This window comes from Ictalurus furcatus, chromosome 10 (genome assembly GCF_023375685.1).
Source record: "Ictalurus furcatus strain D&B chromosome 10, Billie_1.0, whole genome shotgun sequence".
NCBI classification, from domain to species: domain Eukaryota; kingdom Metazoa; phylum Chordata; class Actinopteri; order Siluriformes; family Ictaluridae; genus Ictalurus; species Ictalurus furcatus.
This window is the reverse complement of record NC_071264.1, coordinates 22,582,649-22,602,413: the sequence shown is the minus strand read 5'-3', so window position 1 is coordinate 22,602,413 and position 19,765 is coordinate 22,582,649. Positions and strand designations below refer to the sequence as shown.

The following is a 19,765-nucleotide window of genomic DNA, read 5'->3' as shown; positions in this document are numbered from 1 at the left end:
TCTCATTTCCTGAAAAAGATCCGAGTGCTGGCACAAGGCAGCGCTCACGATCTAGTCAGGCGGAGAAAACTTTCAATACGGATTAACGAGGTAATAGCTGTGGTGCTTCATGCCAAAATGATTGGAGGAACAGCACACAGCTCAGAACAGAGCACGAAAAGTTTATCTTGTGAACAGACCACTAATAAAGGGCGAAATTTTGGATTGCTGCAAGAGCCACCTATTTACACTCCTGGGCAAAAATAAGTGAGAAAATAAAAAGGGGCCAAGCCCAAAATGGCAGAAATATTAAGATTTAAATGGTCTTAACAACAAACCACTGGTCAGGAAATTAGCAATAATTAAACAAATAGATAAAGTAACTTGGCATGAGATAGCTTTTACCTTTAATTTCTTTAAATGTGTACGCCTTGTGGGTAAACTTACAGACAGCTTTTTATTTTATTTTTTTAACTTTAATTTTGTACACCCGGACATGTGTTAGTTTGAATTTCACATCAAACATTTTAATCATCATCATGATTTTACCATTGAGTACAAGACGACTATATAAGTGAATTCATTTGCTTCTTGCTTTTCCACCAAACAGTTCACTGCAGCAAAAGGAAACAAGCAAATGGTGGTACTTATATCAAAACAACAGCCAAGTGTTCTATTCAATTATTTGTCTTTTTATGTGTCTTTAGGAGAGACTGGGATCAGATCTCAGGAGTGCATTTGTTTAATTCTTCTTAATTCTCTGACCAATGATTAGTTGTTAAGACCATTAAAAGCTTCACATTTTGCCATTTTGGGCTTGACCCTTTTTTTTTCGCCCAAGAGTGTACACTTCAGTCACTAGGAATATTTGTCAAAATAAAACACTGTGTATTGAAGTCCTTGAAATCATATGGATGGCCAGTTTGTGTAGACTTCTGATTTTCCCAAAAAATAAGACCTAAAATACTTACAGGGCAAAACTCTCACAAAAACATCAAATCAAGATCATGGTGCAGAACAGTGATAAATGTGAATAGCATATTTAATTTGCATCTTAAAACAGACATCAATTCCATCACCACGGAAAATAAAAACTCACTGCTAATAAAAAAAGTATGTCATGTTAATGTGACATGATTATTTTTATGACCGTACTTTTATGATCCACAGATCAGGAGGGCTCACTGAATGGTCTGATGAAGATGAAAATGATTAAAAACATATGCTGTGGGCTTCAGTCACCCAAACTCAACCCAATAGAACACTTTTGGGAAATTTTGGAGCGAGGTTTTAGACAGCGCTCTCAATTACCATCATCAAAACACCACCTGAGGAGATATCTTTGGAAGAACAGTGTTCCAACAGTGTTGTGTGACGAGGCATACTAAAAGCAGAATCTGAAGGTAAACTAAGGCTACTGACTATTACAATCAGGGTCACAGGTTCTGAGGGTTTACTGTCAGAAACTCTTAGGCAGTCAGTCTCCACACAGAATGGATGACTGTACTGGACCTGTATTTTTTCCACATTCAAAACTGTACTATTACTGTTGCTCAGAGCAACAAAATGCAGTCTGCACTGACAACACTGCCCGACGCTCTCCTATTGTCTGTCTGTCGGCTTGAGGCCAGTTATACCACCTCCATGAACATGGCAGTGTGCGAGTGTGCCAGAAATTAAAGTGATCGCTCAGACCAAAATGTACACAAGCAGGTATGTATTTATTCAGCCAGGCAATTTGGTGTGTGAGGTTTGCTTCTTTTGTTTTTGCAAAGGCTGACTGACTACATTTGGCCTAAACAAACAAACAGACAAAAAAACCTCTCTCTTTTGGCTGAACAGTTTCTTTAACCCTCGTATTATGTTACGCTCATGTGTGTGTGGGGGGGGGGGGGGGGGAGTTACATCCATTATGTTATGGGTCAAAATGACTTCCACAGTTTAAATACACACAAAAACAGCAAAGAACAGCGTAACACAGGAAACCTTTATCATGGCTTGTCAGAGACTACAAAATGAAGAAATATGAGAACATACCGTATGATATAGAAACTGTATTTTGTTCTTTTCAAATGTATTTAACTCTTTTCAACCACTATTTTTTAAAACATTTTCTTTCTCGAACTGTGAAACTTTACAGTAAATATGGTACAGTAAATATTTACCACAATGTAAAGATTTTTAATTTACCTAAATAGGCTATATCAGAATAAGATAATAGATTTTAAATAAATAGGATGTAATAAAACTTTGTAACCTTAGTTTTGTAAGCTCTGGGCTTTGTAAGCTTAGTTTCAGATCCTGTAGAAATGATTTCACCCCGCCCCAAATTACTCTGTACATAATGAGCACAAAGTAACTATGTGCTTTCTGCAGATGTATTTACTGCACTGTACACACGTGGTGCTAGTTTAATTCTGTTTCTGAGGGGGGGCAGACTTGGCATCTTTTCTGTTTCTTACAAACACCTGTATCCACTGAATCCATTTCTTGGAAATATGGAAATACGAGTAAGCTCCATTTCACCCTCACAGGGCAGTGAGTCCAAGATATAGCAACAATATCCATCAAGGAATGTTTTTATTTTGGGTCTGTGCAACTACCCAGTGAACATGAAAGCGTAAGAGTCAAACTGACCCTTAACATCATATTTGTATACAAAATATGTTCAGTCTTTCCACCACACATCAGTGTGTCCACAATTTGCATACAAGTTCATGACTCTAAATGAGGAAAACTCAAAGAATTTCAAAGCGAAAAAGAACAATTAAACAGTATTTCAGATATCTCAAATGTGGAAATTAGTCAAATTGACACATAACATAATAGCTAATTAACCAATAACCAATTTACCATGTACCTACAGAGCAATTAGGTGTTAAGGTTTTCCAAAGCACTAATGCACCAGCCATATCTGCATAAAGATTTCTCAGTTAAAAAAATAAAAAATAAAAATAAATAAACAAATAAATAAATAAACCTTTAAAAGGTGACATTTAAATTAAACAAGAATTACTCTGCCTGTTACTCCCTAATAAGACTTAAGGCAATCTTGTTAAGAAAAAAAACAACATCTTGACATTTTGGACTACACATTTCTGCCTTTGAAAGATGTTTTCCATGGTAACAGTTGAAAGCTATGAAGGTCAGTGTTACTTTAGGAGTAAATTGCACTTTCGTAATGCTTACAGCTCACAGCAAAGCAGTGAAATAAAAAAAATACCAACAGTGTAGATCATTTCCAAAAGACAGTTTTTTTTCCTTGGTAACAGAACAGAGATTAAAATATTAAACCACTAACAGAAGATGCAAAGTAAAGTAGGGGAGAAACAGTAGACAGAAAGAAGAGGCGAGAACAAGTCAATATCACTGACCTCAGTTACTCCTCGTAAAAAAGCCTCCTTTGCCAGCTTGGCAGGGCCATCCACCGTTTTTCCATCATCCTCGGGCCCCCAGCTAGCGCTGTAGATGTCTATATGCTGAGGGTTGAGGCTGAGAGATTGAGCCTCCACCACATCGGTCACCTCTCCATCCAACATCCGAACACCTGAGAAGAAACAAGACCAATTAGATTTGAGACACATGCACAATACCTTAAACATTTAATTCGTAAGTAATGGGTCAGGTTACAGAGTTGTGACAACTGAACACTTGTCGTGCATCCAAGCTGGCAGAGAAAGAGTGAGAGATTTTTTTTTTTGGTTGCTTTTCATACCTTTAATCATGATTTCATGACAGGAGAGAAGAGCCTTGATGTTACCAGAGAGGGTTATAGTGTTCTTTCCAGAGAAAGAGGCACCAGACAATCACAAAGACAAAGCCTCACTTCTGCTTAGATAGCTTAGAAATACAGGACGTGGTCATAAACTTTTATGGATTTAAAGTTGCCACTCCAATACGAAGAAAAAAAAATCCCTGAGTGGGGGAAGCGACGCATAAAATCAGTTCAACATGAAAGTACCCCAGGGTTCAGCACTTGATGAAAAGAGGTTCCAGACAGAGGTTTAAAGCAGCTTCAGTATAATGCAAAAAGACATCTGCAGAGATTGTACAGATTATAAAGCAAAATATCTTTAAAAGAGAAAAGGACGGGGCCCAGAATCCTACTCAATCCTCGAGTTCATTCAGAGGTGATAGCCATCTTCTTTCCTCACTGCTGTCAGGTATCCCTTTATAGAAGTCAAACAATGAAGAACTATCTCATCAGTTTCCACTTTTCTGTACAAAGAGAGCCTTAATTCTTATGGGATGCTTGCAAAGATGTCAAGGCCTCTCAGTCTAAAAATGTCAGCTGCGCTTCAGTTAATCTGATTCTGGATCAAATATGTAGAGGTTTACCTTGAACCGCAGAACGCAGTCAATGCCAAAAAGTTAAAGCATAAGGAAAAAGGGAAATCAATGACAGTCATCTCAACAACAATGTGGATTGGTTCTTTGAAAGTCATGGCAGCAAGGTCACTCGTACTTCCCTCATACTGTACAGGCTCCCACACAAACAGAAATCGAGTACTTTCAAGTTCTGAGAAATCTTAAAACCCAAAGCTGTCACCGCTATAGAGAAACCAGCAGCTAAAGTGAGTGCCCCAGCCAGATATCAGGAACAGACAGCCTAAGCCGTGTGTCTAAAACCCAAAAGTCTTCAAATCCCTCAAGCGCTTTGAGAAATGGAGCCATGACTCCTTAAAGAAATGAAAAAGAGATACACCCTGGAAAATAAAATGCATGACACTGGAACAGGGTAGAGCTGTCTAAATCTCTCCTCATATAAACCTTCCAGAGAATGGCTTTTCTGTTACCAAGCCACATGGAACATCAAAAAGCCCTCCAAGCAAATATGTTTGCTTAATGAGTGCTGGCAGTGAAGTGTCTAAATCGGAGCGTGGCCTACTCGTGCTGGGGCTTCCCTTAACAGAAGGCAGACTGAGCCATCGCTTTGGGTCACTTCTCCAAAGCAGTCCTTCTGTTCGCACTCTGATCTTCACATTACATTTCCTTTCCTTTCCCAGTCCATTTAGAAGAGAAGCCAATTAGGTGAACGTTTCCCCTTACAGATGAGATGAAGGAACACAAAGTATGGCTGCATAACAGCTGCTGATTCTCATTTGGAAGCTAATAGAAGAAAGAGGTCCGTTACGCAGAAGCAAGGGACAGAGTGGATAATGGAGTAAGAGCTTTTCTAATGGTTTTCCCATGGTGGCAGAAGACCATGTCGCTTTTTTTTTTTTTTGGCTGTACAAGTTACCGCTAAGCAGGAGCGTGAAAATATGCACAAGCTACAAAAGTGGGGAAGGAACTGTTCCGTGACCTAAAAGCAGATTGGAAAAGGATGGCCTGAGATATTCCCCTGCAGGAAGAAAAAGACTGGCAAAAAGATTGCAAAAAGTCTCAAGTGGGGCATTAAATGAGGACGTTACGGTGTAGTGAGGGGGGAAAAAGAAGACCGTTTTAAAGCCACTATACCAAGCTGCTGCACAAGTTCTTTAGCCTTGATTATTGTGAGTTTTGTGGGGCTTCTTTTTTTATAGCAGCTTTAAGCTCTGCCTTCTGTTATACCTTGCTTGTCGAGACATTCACCACTGGCTTGCAAAGTCACTAGCAAAATGTATGGCTCAGCTAAAATATGTCTGTATTCTGCAAGATGATGTGTTCAGGACTTTCAGAGCTGTAATTTACATGTAATCTGTGAATGAAATAAATCCGCACATATTTGAGTTTGTTTTGTAAGAACAGCTTATTCATAATTTCATAAAGAATTTCCCAGAGCTGCAGTGTGTGTGTAATTTATATATATATGTGTGTGTGTGTGTATATTTTTTTCATACATATATTCTTTTAACCAACCAGGGTGGGACCTGAATGACCTCCCCTAGACACCTTTTGTTAAAGTAACTGAAACCTGTGGAACCAAACAGCTAACAAATGGCTATTGCTCTTCTGTCCTATTCATTGTGGTGCGCCACACCTGAAATGGAAAAAATAGGCTGAAACCTACTTAGGGATTACATTGCTAAGCTCTACCAGCTTTGAGCCAAGACCCAGTGTGTAAGATTTAAACAGTTTCGCTCTCATCCCCTGTGAACACGGACGACTGGATGATATCTATCCAGTGTTGAACAACTGAAAGATTTTGCCAGGTCCCAAAGCCCAAACAAAGGAGGGAGCACAGGAGTGAGGAGATAAAATATGCACAGAATAGGATGAAACGTTTAAAAAGATTATGGATTCTTACACGCAAATCTTTTGGCTCAGATGGGCCGACGCTGGGGCTCTGCAACGGTAACTTGCAAGATTCCAAAAGTGTAGCAAGGCTAAAAACACTGCTAATGCCCAAAATAACTTTTGCTCTAGATTCAGAAGTGCCATTGATTTAGAATAAAGATTCAGGTGTTTTTAAAATAAATAGCTAAATAAATAAATTTTAAATGCCATAATCAGCATCAATGGCTGCTTTCCTGGCAAGATAAAGATAGGTAAAACAGGGCATTCTGTAAATTTGTACAATATTACAACAATAAAATCTTACAACTTTTCAACAGCGTCAACAGCAGCAGCTATATAAGGTCCTTTGCTTTACTATTTAAAAAGGATACTAGAATTTTTCTAGTGAGACAGTTTGGACGCCTTCTAAATACATATGTTCTTCGTAAATGTGTTGTCTAGTATGGTTAAGAGCAGGACAGTCTGTTAATATCAGCTTCAAACAAAAACATGATTGTTATATTAAACTGAACATTAGGGATGCATCATTACCGATACTGATTGCATTCCTGATTAATACAATGTAGTTTGGTCATTTCATTATCAGTATTGACTCAGACAAATAAAAACATTTTTTAAACCCACCACCCACCCTCCAGAAAAAACTAAACAAAAAAAAAAACAACCCACCACTACTCAGACAGTCTTTAAAATAAAATATGCTAATTAAATATGGCGACTCACCTCCAATCTTGGCATTGTAGGCTACACCGACACCACAGATGTCATTGTTGGCAACAGCAGCTACCTCTCCAGCACATCGTGTGCCATGTCTGTCAAAGGAGAGATGATACAGGGTAAGAGAAAAATGAGTTGTATTCAATCCATACATTTTTTTAAGGCTATATACAAAGGGACTAAAAGACACTGCACACAACAGCTATTCAAACTTTGACTTAAGTAGTACATTAGATTCAAATGTTATGAACTCTGCAGAATACCATTAAAACCATCAGCCTAGATATTTACCAAATTTACTGTAACGGTAGGGGTTGGCCTAATGGAGAAGAAACAATAAACCCACCCCGACAGGTAATTGGCTCATTTTTTTGCTCAAGTCCAGCAATGAAAAAGCAGAGCAAGCGATTTCTGCCTGCAAGCATTTTTCCACAGCAAGGACGTCCTTCAGTTTCTGATCAGGGAAAACAAGGGACAGTCCCCAAATTAGATTTATGTAGTCATCAGAAAGCTTTATTTGCACAGCCAGAATGAGTTTTTTCTCAATCAAGAGAAACACATAATAGGTTGTTGTTGTGTTAGGGTTTTATTTGCCTATAATATGCATTAGACAAGCTCACGTTAAAGCATAGATTGAGGAATTTTACAGTGATCCTTCTGCCAACTGTTTCTGCACCAAACTCTTTGTCAAGGTCCTTCTAATGAGGAGATTAGCACATGCCACATTTGCTCACCAGAATTCATTGTACGGGTCAACGGATTTGCCATTACATGATGTCCCACTGCTGTGACAAGATGCCCTGACTGACTAATGCAAACATCAAACACGTGGGGGTGAGGAGGTACAAGAGCCAAAGGGGGAGAGGTATTGCAATTCAACCAGCAGCAAAGGCTTTTAGAACAGGAGAACAAATGAGACAACGTGGCGGTGGTACGTTATCACCCAGCACCACCAAGCTCCCACTGTTGGACCCTTGAGCAAGGCCCTTAAGCCTCAACTGCTCAGCTTTATAAATGAGAGAAATGTAACATTCTCTGGATAAGGGCATCTACCAAATGCTGTAAATGTAGACCAGTGAGTCTGGAATTATAGAGCCAAGCAATAACACCTTTTTTTTTTCCCCCCACATGATGAACTGCCAGGACACTCAAGTTCTCAGCAAGAGCAAAATGTCAGGTTAATTCCACAGGAGTATTCAGTTCACTATGAACTCACTTATGCACTGTCATGGGACACAGCAGCTTAGGTCCAAATGACTAAGGCACAGATTTAACACTTTTGGATAAGGCCAGATGATTTGTTTAAAAAGAATGTATAAAACATGATACTAGCTAGAGCAAGAAAGTGCAGTCAATAAATCAATCTTCAAAATGAAGTCTTGTTTGAGTTCAGTCTGACAAATGAGCAAATAAAAATGTGCCTTAAGGTGTCTGTTCTTTCTACTGTGACAACGGAGTGCTTTAGGCAAGGGTTTTCGGTTTCATAGATTAAATGGAATTCTCCAGAGTGAGTCAGACTGCATAATCGTCTGCACATCTGTACAGTTTGTGAGACTCTGGATTTGTGAGAATGCAGGTGCTTGATATTGATAAGAATGTACCAGAGGTTACATAAATGACTGCTATCTAGCCAGTCACCTAATTATCTAGCTCTCTGCCTAGAGCACGGCTACCTCTAATCCAGCAAGGTGAGAGGTAGTATACATTTCCTATGAGGCACATTAAGCCACTTCAGTGCAACATCAGAGCTGCTGCTGAACAGAATTGGAGGAGGAGAGCACCAACTGCCCTATTCTGTTTATGTGACTGGATAGAGTCACACTAATTGACAGAGAAAGATGAAAACAAGGCCATCATTTCCATCCGGAGAACAGGACCAATTATACTCTCAAGGACGCCCAGCCATGGATGGCTACACAACTGTAAAGAGTCGACATTGCAATCTGCCGACAACAAGGCGAAAGCTTAGTCCCCTCCACTCATTTCATATTATTCTTAATTTTATCCACATTGTATGTGGGGAGTTTGTGCCTTTCCTGGCAACCACACAATCAAGTTGACTGAAACAATACCCCCCTGTTTGTAACATTTGTGGCAGCTTGTATATGGTATACGTTTAGATTTACAAATAGCTACCAATACATGATATGGACCTAAAGTGACAAATTTGAGGGGTATAGTGATGCACAAAAATCGAATTTCTATATGGTACAATGGTGTCTCGACATAACGCATTTTCAATACAGCAAAAATAAGTACTGTCTGAATGTGCGCTTTAGGTTTCAATCACCAATTCATTAAAACACTAACGCTTGTTTCACACATGATCCGTTTGCAGTGCGTATGCAGTATGCATTTTTTTTTTTTTTTTTTTTTTTTTTTTTACTGTGCCGGTGTGGGTGCAGGGTTTCATTCCAACCAAGCAGGAGCCACACCTGATTCCACCTGTTTAATCAGTTGACCTTGGCTTTCAATAGACTCATGTGTGGCTTCAGCTTGGTTAGAATGAAAACCTGCACCCACAATGGTCCTTTCCGAATAAGATTGGACACCTCTGGCTTAGAGCATTCACACTGCACACGGATGCAGCGTGGCCAATGCGTTGCAGTAGCAGTGCAGTGATCTTTTCCGCAACGAGTCTATTTTCTGACGTGCGGAATTAAAGAGATTCGTGGTCAAAATCAACACGGATTGACACGAAAATGCAGTAATTTCATCATAAATGCATGTAATTCAAGTATACTACAGTTTTTCACAATCATCTTATTACTTTAAGAATGGAAAACCAAAACACTTACCAGGAGAGTTGCAAATATCACTAACGAGGTCAAAATGATATCTAAAGTATACATTTTTAATATGAAATACACAACACAGCTTGTGTGTGTGGGCGGGGCACTCGTATCTCAGCAGAAAGCGGCAATCAAAGGATTTCCTGTATAAAAATTTAAATGCAAAAGAAAAGACATGGGAGACAGTTTCCTCGGCTGTTTGTGTGGATGGTAAGTTTGTGTTAAAACATTTGCTGTTTAAACATGAATACGTCCATGAAAGATTGTATTACTGTACTGTGTTGCTCTAAACGTCATTCAAAGTCTTGTCACCCTCCACCATCATGTCCTTTTCTGAATGTGTTCCCCGGATCAGCTGCGCACTGCAAATGCATCTTATTTGAAAGCATACTGAGCACGTACTGCTTCAGCACCGCATACGTACTGCAATACGCACTGCAAACGGAGTGTGTGTGAACCAGGCCTAAAAGTGCCATAACTGAAACGTAATATTGACACAGGGTTTGCGTGATCCATTTGATTCTTAGCAGCTATGCATTAGAACGGAACAGGGGGGGCGCGCTGAAGCACAGGGCTTGTCCCATTCTGTTGTTAGCTAGTTATGCTCAGTCACATAGCTTTCTGTAGCCCTAGATATGTTTTTGAATCTCCACCATGATATATATGATCTTTCTAATCACCGTTGTGATTTCTTTAGCCTGGACTGAATCAGTGACAAAAGGTCTGAACAAAGTTTGCTGTGCATACATGTGTGTTTGTGCATGAGTTTTATATGGATGATGTCAGACATGTTTGATGTCAGTATTAGCCAAAGAGCTCACATACACCAGAGCTGAAAGATTTTCCAGTTCCTGCTTGTTACAAACCATAGTCATTGCTGAATTTCTCATGCTAGTATACCAGCATATTGGCTTGTGAAAAACAGCACGCTTAATAAAAGCTTGTTTTTTTAAAACCCACATAGCCTCTCGATTAGAGATAAAGAAGCAGTTACTTTTTCAGGGGAAGCTGTGTGGGCTTGATTAAGTTTAAATGTTTATTCCACCTCACGTTGAACTTATTTTTCGATATTCAGACTTAACAAAGCAAGAGCCTTGCATCGGACAATATGATACGCTGTATTATTACACCCCTAGCAATTTTGTGTCTTTGCGTACTAAGTGAACACTTTGATAGATCAGAGTATCTTATTTTTTACAAGAGAGCATTGAATTTAAAAGGAGAGTCAAAGGGGCTTAACATTTTCCCAAACTATATTCTGTAACAAGTCGTACAGAGTTATAGTGGCACAAATACCCAGACCAGCAATTTTGTGTCAGCAAACACAGAGACTTGCACAGACTTTCTCTTTAGCTCCATCACTAACAAAAGAATAGCAAAGCAAGTTCCAATGGGGTTGAAGGCTTTGTCCGATAGAAAAGATTGACCTAATAAGCCAATCACGTAGTATTTAATGGCAAGAAACTATTACAGCCTTTGTGCTTTGTCTTCTGAAAACCTACAGACATCAGATCCCTAATGGTGTACTTTAAAAAGACAACAAATTTGCTCCTTGGGCTTTGTCGTTCAATCTTAAAAGTACGGAAACCAGCAACGTCGGGCCAAAGTCTTGTAACAACTGGGTTGCCATGTCATACAGGTCCACAATACAATAAATCCCAACTCATCCCTGAAACACTGCGCACTCAGCAAAGCAGAAAGCTATGTTCCAATAAGCTGACCAATGTGCATGGAAACAACTAGAACAGCAGCACATTAGCAAAACAAAACTCTATCTGGAATAGCAATCAGAAGACAGGCCCAAAGTTTTATGGGTAAAATGCATGAAAGGGTGGAATAAATGATTCGTAGAATGCGCTGCATTACCAGACTTGTACTCAAAGCAAAACTATAAAGTTCTCTCATTATTCTGAAAAGCCGCAGAACAGGTTCGGTCATATCACTTGTGCAAGCAAACGGAGCCGATATGGACCCCGGCATTAACTGCTCTTTATTTAATAAAGCAAACAAATAAAGAAAACCTCAATGGGCTTCAAGCCATCTGCTAGTGCCAGCTGCGGTACGTCCATCTGCATTTTTCACTCTTGAAATTGCAGTCAGAGCACAGAGGAACAAAAGGCCTGCAGCCTGAAAAATTACCACATGCTGGCATTCGAGATTCAGGCCCATTGCCACAGCAGAGAGCCGACAAGCGACCTAGCATTCCTCGTCACGGGCCACTTGGTTGACTACATGAAGCAAAAAAATAAATAATAAATGCCATAAGAGGTCTTTGGTAATTTCAAAAAGACTCCGAGGTCATGATGGTATTGCTGAGTGTTTAAGGAATGCATTGCAATGAAAATTTGATGATAAAATTGCCCTTGTTCACGAAGACTGGACAAATTTAATCCTGTTCAGAATGAGTTATGCGGCCTTCAGTTGAAACGGGTATTGTATTTAGGCTCCTTTCTTCGGTACGGCTGGATTCATGGCCATGTTAAATTGAATTAGTTTTTTCCCCCCGGCTTATCTGAACCCTGGAGACAAGGAATACAAAGCAGGAGCATCACAAATAGCTATTTTAAGCAATAAAGGCAGAAGAAACAGCTACAGCTACATTAACATAGATTTATTTCCAGTAGCAGTATCCTTATAACTGAGAGCAAAGTCATTAAGCAACAACTCATAAAATGATGGGGACTTGCCAATTTTTGCTGCCAAAAAAAAAAAAAAGATAATAAGAGTAATACATTAACCACAGGGTAGTTGTTTTTACTCTTGTAACATTAATACGGTAACCAACAGGGTACAATAACAAAACAGCACAAGTTTTGTTTTTTTTTTTTTTCTGGTCATGTAGTACATCCCTGAGACCTCAAAGCTTAAAGTACTTAGTGTAAACACAGCAGGACAGACTAGTGTTGAGGACAACAAAGCCCCATGTAAGTACCATGGATATTAAAAGACCTGATATTCTAACGAAATATCATAAATCCACTGCACAAAAGAGATCAAAATGAGATCCATAATCGTTGTGATATTATAGTGTAGTCTTATAAGATGACCCATAATGAACTATTCAGTTCCTTTATTTGACCTAAGCAGGGAGTTAAAATCTATATAAAACACACAATCTCACGTTTCAACTGAAAGTGTCATCAAATTTTGGCTCATTTGGTAGCAGCAACACCTAAAATGGAAGCTTGTTCTGATTTTCATCAGGAAGGGGCTCCGGATAGACAAGTTAACTAGCTAGGTAAGTAATGCTTAAGGTAAGGTGCTTGGTAACAGAAGCTTCTAGGACTTGCCAAATATGCATTTTTGGTATTGAGAAACAGCCATGACTCTTCCAACAGTACATAAACATGACAGTCTGTCAGAGTCAATAAGAAGAGCTAGGTAATGAATGAATGATTTGTCCATCCATCCATCATGTATGTATGTAATTATAATTTTACTGCCATTAGTTATATATGATCCTACCATGTGTGAAGACTGAATTATTTTCTGCTTATGCAAAGTCAGGTGGGTCTGTTAGGATCAATATTTGCATCTCGCGTGCATCATCAACTGAAAGAGAATAAGGGCAAACAACCTTCTCTGTCTCTCTCTCTGTCTTTTACACACCCTTTCTGTAAACAGTTTGGTTGGTGGGGGTGGGGGGTGCGGTCAGTTGGGACACAGTATCAGGTCAATTAAGGGTATGGTGCAATACTCAGCTCCGATATTCATACTGTACATAAAATAAAAAAAACTAATAAAATCAGCCCTGCTTTTCATTAGTGACACATGAATAATGGAATATAAACATTTCAACCCAAATCTGTCCCAGAAAAGCTAAAAACATAATGGTGAAAAACATCCATCAAAAGCCCATTTGGCAGAAGTAACCTCTACAGCAGGCAGCAATACAAATTAATGCATAGACAGACTCTGGCAGACTGCCTTCTGTACCGTGATCTAAAGCTGCCAAAAGCACCAGAAAACACATTCATACTCACACTGAAACTCAGCGATGACTAAATGGGCTTTTCTTTTGATAGTGTGCTCTCGTAATGTTGAAAAAAGAAGAAACGCAGGAAAAGATTGCAAACTTTTAAACATATATGGGACCGAACAACACAGTGCTTTCATGACATATAGAAAAGCTCTTAGACTCAGTGTGTATTGGCAAAGGAAATTTTTTTTTTCTTCCCCAAAAAAAGAGGGACTTTTTTTTTTCTTTGAAAAGTAGCATTCTCTCAAGATGATGGATATCACGCCGTTACAGAACTGCTTAAAGCCACTAACTCAGATGATCTATCCACTTAGCTCAGATGATCTATTTCTTCAGAAGAACTACACTGACCATCTGCACCATCTCAAAGGAAATTAAAATTCAAAAGTTTAATGTGCTAGTTACTAATTGTGCAGGAGCCATGTTGTAAGCGTTGCAGAAAATCCAGTCTGAAGAACAGCAAAAAGGCTTGCAAGTAAATAAGATACTGTACTAGCTTCAGTAAACATGCGGGTTGGGCCAAACTCCTAGCCAAGGTGAATGGGGGCATCTGGAGGAACTGCACTTTTGCTGCTGATTCAGGACCAGACTTGTGGTTTCACATACAGTATTTAAAGTTTAGGGCTTGCGAAGAAGAAAATAATCCTGCATCAGGCCAAAATGCCAAACATGTCTATGGACTGGATCATGATGAATGAAAGAGGGCTTTATAAAAGTGAACAGAGATGGGCTTTATAAAAGAAACAAGCAGAGACTTAAAAGCCCCATTGAGAACTTCGTCACTAAGGCCAGAGGGAGCATGGCAAGCTAGCTAACCACAGCCTTCTGGACATGCTAGCTTTATTATTCAAAAGGTTCAAGGTTCTCAACCGTGGTGTTGTGGGGTCTCCTGAGATGCGCATGAGGTCGATGTAGTTCTATGCACATAAACTGGTTTTACTTAATGATAAAAACAGTTAGATTATTAGTAATAAAATTTGAGACTTTAGACTTTGTTTTATTTAAACCCATTTTTACAGCAGACTACAGCACAGCCACGTTCAACACGCTCATGTTAATCAAAGTAGCACCGGACACCGTCAGTGCAGAGCAGCTATAAGCCTATTTATGCATGGCACAGTAGCTAGAAATGCTATAAAATACAATATTCATGCTACATTATGCAGTGTATGCTCATAATCTAAGCAGCATGTGGGAAGTATTTCCGTTTGTAGCCTACTACATCAGCGTGTGCTCTGGCATTGGGCAGTGGTGATGCGTGTTGAATATTTACACAGATTTGCATGTTATATCTAATAAACAAGTGCACAGCATGCTAATGATTGCTCCATGCCATGATGTGTGGGGGTCACAATGCTTTTGGTGTAAAATAGGCTTTACCCTTGTGAAAATATTTGAAATGCAAATGTGAACCTATCTAAACTGTCAAAACTACCCATTTGCCAGCACTTAGCTAGCATGAGACCTAGGGTTCATTGCCCTTCGTGCAACAAATTAATGTAATGATCTAGGCTGGATGTAACACTTTAGACTACATCTTCTCTTTTGTGCAACACACAGTGAGTGATATGGGGGTTCAAAGTACAAAAAAAAGTTAGCGCTCCTGTTTTAAGGAAAGTCTTATGCAAGTGCTTCGTGAACTCTTAGGAAGATGGATCTCAAGCATATAAAGTTAAACTATGGCCTATACGAGAGGTTTTTACATGCCCGGCATGCCAAAGTCTTTGCACAGTGAGCACAAGCTCAGAGATAGTTCCAGTCCAAATTCAGCCTAGGAGGTCAAACTGCTTGTAGCTCTGAGCTTTTCAACCAGTCATTATTAATTATAGTTTGCTGCTAGATGACAAAGCTCTAAGACCCAAAACACAGAAAGTCTGAAGAAAACCGCTTCAAATTTTAACCAATTCGTTATGTAATGAATTTGCCACCAGAAGTAATGACAAATATGGTCCTTAAGGGTTTTGTTGTGTTGTATTATTTATTAAGCTTTTAGACTTAATTTAATCACTTGGCTCTAACAAGTGGCACAAATGACAAATGGGAGTAAAAGCTTCTCTGGTTTATAGCTCTTAATGCAATCGGCTCCTGTCACTAAAGCTACTTTCTTCCCAAATTTACTTTAACTGCAGTTGATTTATCTGACAGAAGGCAAGCCACGAAATGCCTATGAATGTGGGAAGATTTGTTTTGGTTGCTAGGGTGGACTGTTTTAATCCCCATCAACCCCTGGTAAAATAAAACCTCAAATCCACAAGAACGGCATCGAAAACAATACGAGAAGGCAGGATAAAGCCACATTTCAGTGTTTTCCTAATGCATAAAGGGTAGACCAAAATGTGTTTAAGGTTTAAAACTGCTCCCATAACCCAAACACACAAATTCGCTGACATGAAATAAGGTGAACATAAAAGGCACTTCAGCTTGGAGCCCATAAAGAGGCAGCTCAATGCCCAGTGCCTATTGTGGAGCTATAACTACATTTATGACTGTATGCATTTCACGGAGAATATCTCTTGTGTATGGTACAGCTTGTTAATGGTGTAGCACACACACGATAATAAGAGGATACACGTCTCCCTAGAGCCTTGCGTTTAAACTCCCAATTCTGTCCTATACAGCACCGATACTGATTTACAATGTCTCCAAGAAGCTTCTGGGGCTCACAAAACCCTGCCATCAAGAGCCAAGAGGTGATCTATAAACTAGATCTATACAGAGCTGTTTACACATAGTGGATGATCTGGTGCTGAGGTTTGTGGTTCAAGGATCAGTGCACTCTTACTTAACAGTAAAATGCTTTTGTGACTGAAAGTTGACAGCATCTGTTGCAGACTCACCTGTTATCGTTGAGCTGGGTATATCGAGGCTGAGGGTCTGGATCTCCATCGTTCACGTCATAGCTGGCATCAGGATCCTAAAATGAGGCATTTTTTAATTAAAAGTTTGGTTCTGAAATAAGAATTGTGCGAGATGTGTGGCTTTTCTTTTCAGACTCACATAATTACGCTCGAGGTCTGGATGGTTCTTCTCGATTCCGTCATCCAATATGGACACCACCACACCCTGTCCCGTAACACCCTGCTTCCAGGCTTCCTTCACATTGAGGTCACGGTCGTTGCTATTGTACTGAAAAGACGACAAGACTCTATTATATAATGTATTACATGCCCCAAGCAGGAAATGAAGGGAGGAGAACAATGCCACAGAATATATTTAGCCACTTAGGATGGAGCACTTATTGCACTTGCTATTGAGATCACAATCTTCCCTCAAGCACAATATGCTCTTACAGTGCTAATGATAATTCATGTGCTAAGATTCACCAATTTCCTTTTTGTTAACAAAAGCACTTTGAGCACACGAAGATTTCAATTTAAGATAAAGGCCTGGAAACCGAGCCTGTCTTCATTCTATATCGACTTTCTAGAGCTCTGGCAAAAGAAATTAATCAAGATTTCAGGCAGTTAGCAATGAAGCTATATACCTCAGATCATCAGTCATGGGACATTGACCTTGATTTGACCTCTACTATAACACAAACCACCTTCAATCCACCTACACACCTGTCACAGGACTGCGGGGACTGGCATAATGGCATACCTTTCCTCAGCCTCAGAACCAGATCCAAATGTTCACACAGCCCAGCAGAAGAAAACAGGTATTTCACTACACTGCCTAATAAATTCGGTCTTCTACCTCCACTGTGTCAGTTCACCCTTGCCAAGGGCAAAAGACAAAAGTAACGGAGGTATAAAAGAGATAATAGTCGGCAACTATGTGATGATCCATTGACGACCTGCTCTATAGTCATGGATTCCAATTGAAAGTGTGACACTTCAGTGAACCGAGAGGAAGTGCAGGAATCTCATCATAATAACGATTTCCATGATATATTGCTGCTGCTGACCTTTAGTCAATTGCTGTTGAAATTTCATGTCATCCAGTCATCTGGTACAAGAGCATTTTTAAACTGTGAAAAAGATGGGAAAAAAAGTAGTTGTTTTCTGACTTTGCACCGCAGTACAGAAAAGCAGTCTCGGAGTCTTAGGCTTCTGTTTACAACTCCATCTCACTTTACTAAATGAAAGAAACATCTATCCTTTCACTGGTTCATTAGCTGGAGCGTTCCGTTTCGATAGATGCTCTTCCTCCAATTCCAGAATGACAATGCGGTTCCCTGACAGTTAATGATTTATATTACACTATAGAAATGGAAATTAGAGGCTAAACAACTTTGCATTTTTCACCATTAAAGATTCATATTATAAGAAAAATGTTACACATTTTAATGAACACTGTGCTGTGACTTTCAGCCTCTTTTCACAAGGAGAAAAACACTTCTAAACGGCCAAAATCAAAAACCGGCTGACTCTCAGACTTGGAAAATATCCACAATGTCAACACTGTATAAGTGCTGGTAGTAAATCTCTGCAAACTGGTTTAATACTTATGATAGTTCTAGCTTAAGGGTGCGTACAGATGATCAGTGTTTGGCGCATTGCTCACAGCGATGGTAGGCAGTAGGTGGATAAGTTATAAGGGTTTTTACCGCAAGGTTGAAGTAGTGCTACATCCTCAAGAGTTAGCCAATTGGGTAAGTTTCTAAATGTTAGCATGTACCTAAATCAAAGAGAGAGAGAGGAAAAAAAAAAAAAAAAAAGTTTCTAGTCACCCTCTGGAGAAGACGGGAGGAAAAAAAAACACCACGCAACAGAAGTGGCGCAACCGAAAAAGCATTCTCCCTATTGTTCCGAGATCACAAATTCGATTCCCAACAATGCCACAGCTGTCTGTGACTGAGAATCAAGAGAGCCAAGTTGGCAGTGATCTCTAGGTGGGAGGAATGTCTCTCCCCTGTCAATCATGGTGACACTAGCTAATCGCAGGTATCAGTGATCTCATGCATGCGGAGGAGGGAAGACAGATTTCCTCAGAGTGTGTTATGCCGTCCTGTGATGCAGCAAATTGAAAAGATGCAGAAACACATATTTGCCTTCATCCTCCCCAGCTGAGAGTTTTGTGATAGGGTAGAATTAGCTAATGGGTGGGAGTTGGCAAATAAAAATGGATCCACACAAAGCAGAATTGTCTGTAGGCACTGCTCTCTCCACAAAGAGAGCAAACAAGAGAGTTTGGGGCTTTTCATCTGTTTCACATCTATGACATCTTCTACAGTGGATCTTTCATGAACATTACTATGGAAACATTTTATACAGTTAACATATCTGGGTGTAAGCAAGTCGAGTCTCAAAGCTGGATGTCTCTCAGCTATGCAGGGAATGACCGTTTCCATCCAGCTACAAGTAGTGACTGTGGTTAAGGCTCTAGGCTACTGATCAGAAGGTTGTGAGATCAAATCCCGGCACGGCCAAGCTACCAGTACAGAGCCCTCGAGCAGGGCCCATAACCCTCATCTGCTTCACCTTGCTCAGATAAGTAAATGTGATTTCTGCCTGACATGACAAATGTGAAAATTATGACTGCAATACCTTATTTTCATTCATGTATCCGAGGCAAACTATCAGAACTCTGGCATATTGTGATATCACTAACAGATAGCAAAACCAAAAAGAAGACCAACAGTTAGTGGTCAAAAAATGCCATCAAATGTAGTAATTAAATTCACATCATGTCAAGATGTACTAATGTGATACACTAATCTGATACACTATATGGGCAAAAGTTTGTGGACACTTTATCATCACACTTGTACGTGCTTTTTGAATTTTCCATTAGAGATCTAGTCCCCCCTTTTACTTTAGAATATCCTCCACTCTTCTGGGAAGGCTTTCCACTAGATTTTGAAGTGTGGCTGTGGGAATTTGCTCATTCAGCCACAAGAGCATTAGTGAGTTCAGGCACTGATGTTGGGTGAGGAGTCCTGGAGCACAGTCAGCATTCTGGTTCATTCCAAACGTGTTCCGTGGGGTTTAGGTCAGGGCTTTGTGCAGGCAACTCGAGTTCTTCCACTTTAACTTTGGCAGGCAAACCATGTCTTCATGGAGATCGCTTTGTGCGCAGGGGCATTGTCATGCTGGAACATGTTTGGGTCGGTTAGTTCCACTGAAAGAAATTGTAA

The 19,765-nt window shown here is 39.7% G+C and overlaps 1 protein-coding gene across 4 annotated transcripts in view; it reads right to left on the bottom strand.

Annotated features, from left to right (window-relative positions):
- Positions 1-19,765, bottom strand: part of furina (furin (paired basic amino acid cleaving enzyme) a) — a 93,047-nt gene that overhangs the window by 15,091 nt on the left and 58,191 nt on the right. For all 4 annotated transcript variants that reach the window (XM_053635396.1, XM_053635395.1, XM_053635393.1 and 1 more), the window contains 4 exons: positions 16,684-16,812; positions 16,524-16,600; positions 6,922-7,010; positions 3,354-3,526 (listed from right to left, as the gene is read on the bottom strand). In XM_053635396.1, coding sequence (XP_053491371.1) covers positions 3,354-3,526; positions 6,922-7,010; positions 16,524-16,600; positions 16,684-16,812 — 468 coding nt within the window. The remainder of the gene's footprint in view (positions 1-3,353; positions 3,527-6,921; positions 7,011-16,523; positions 16,601-16,683; positions 16,813-19,765) is intronic.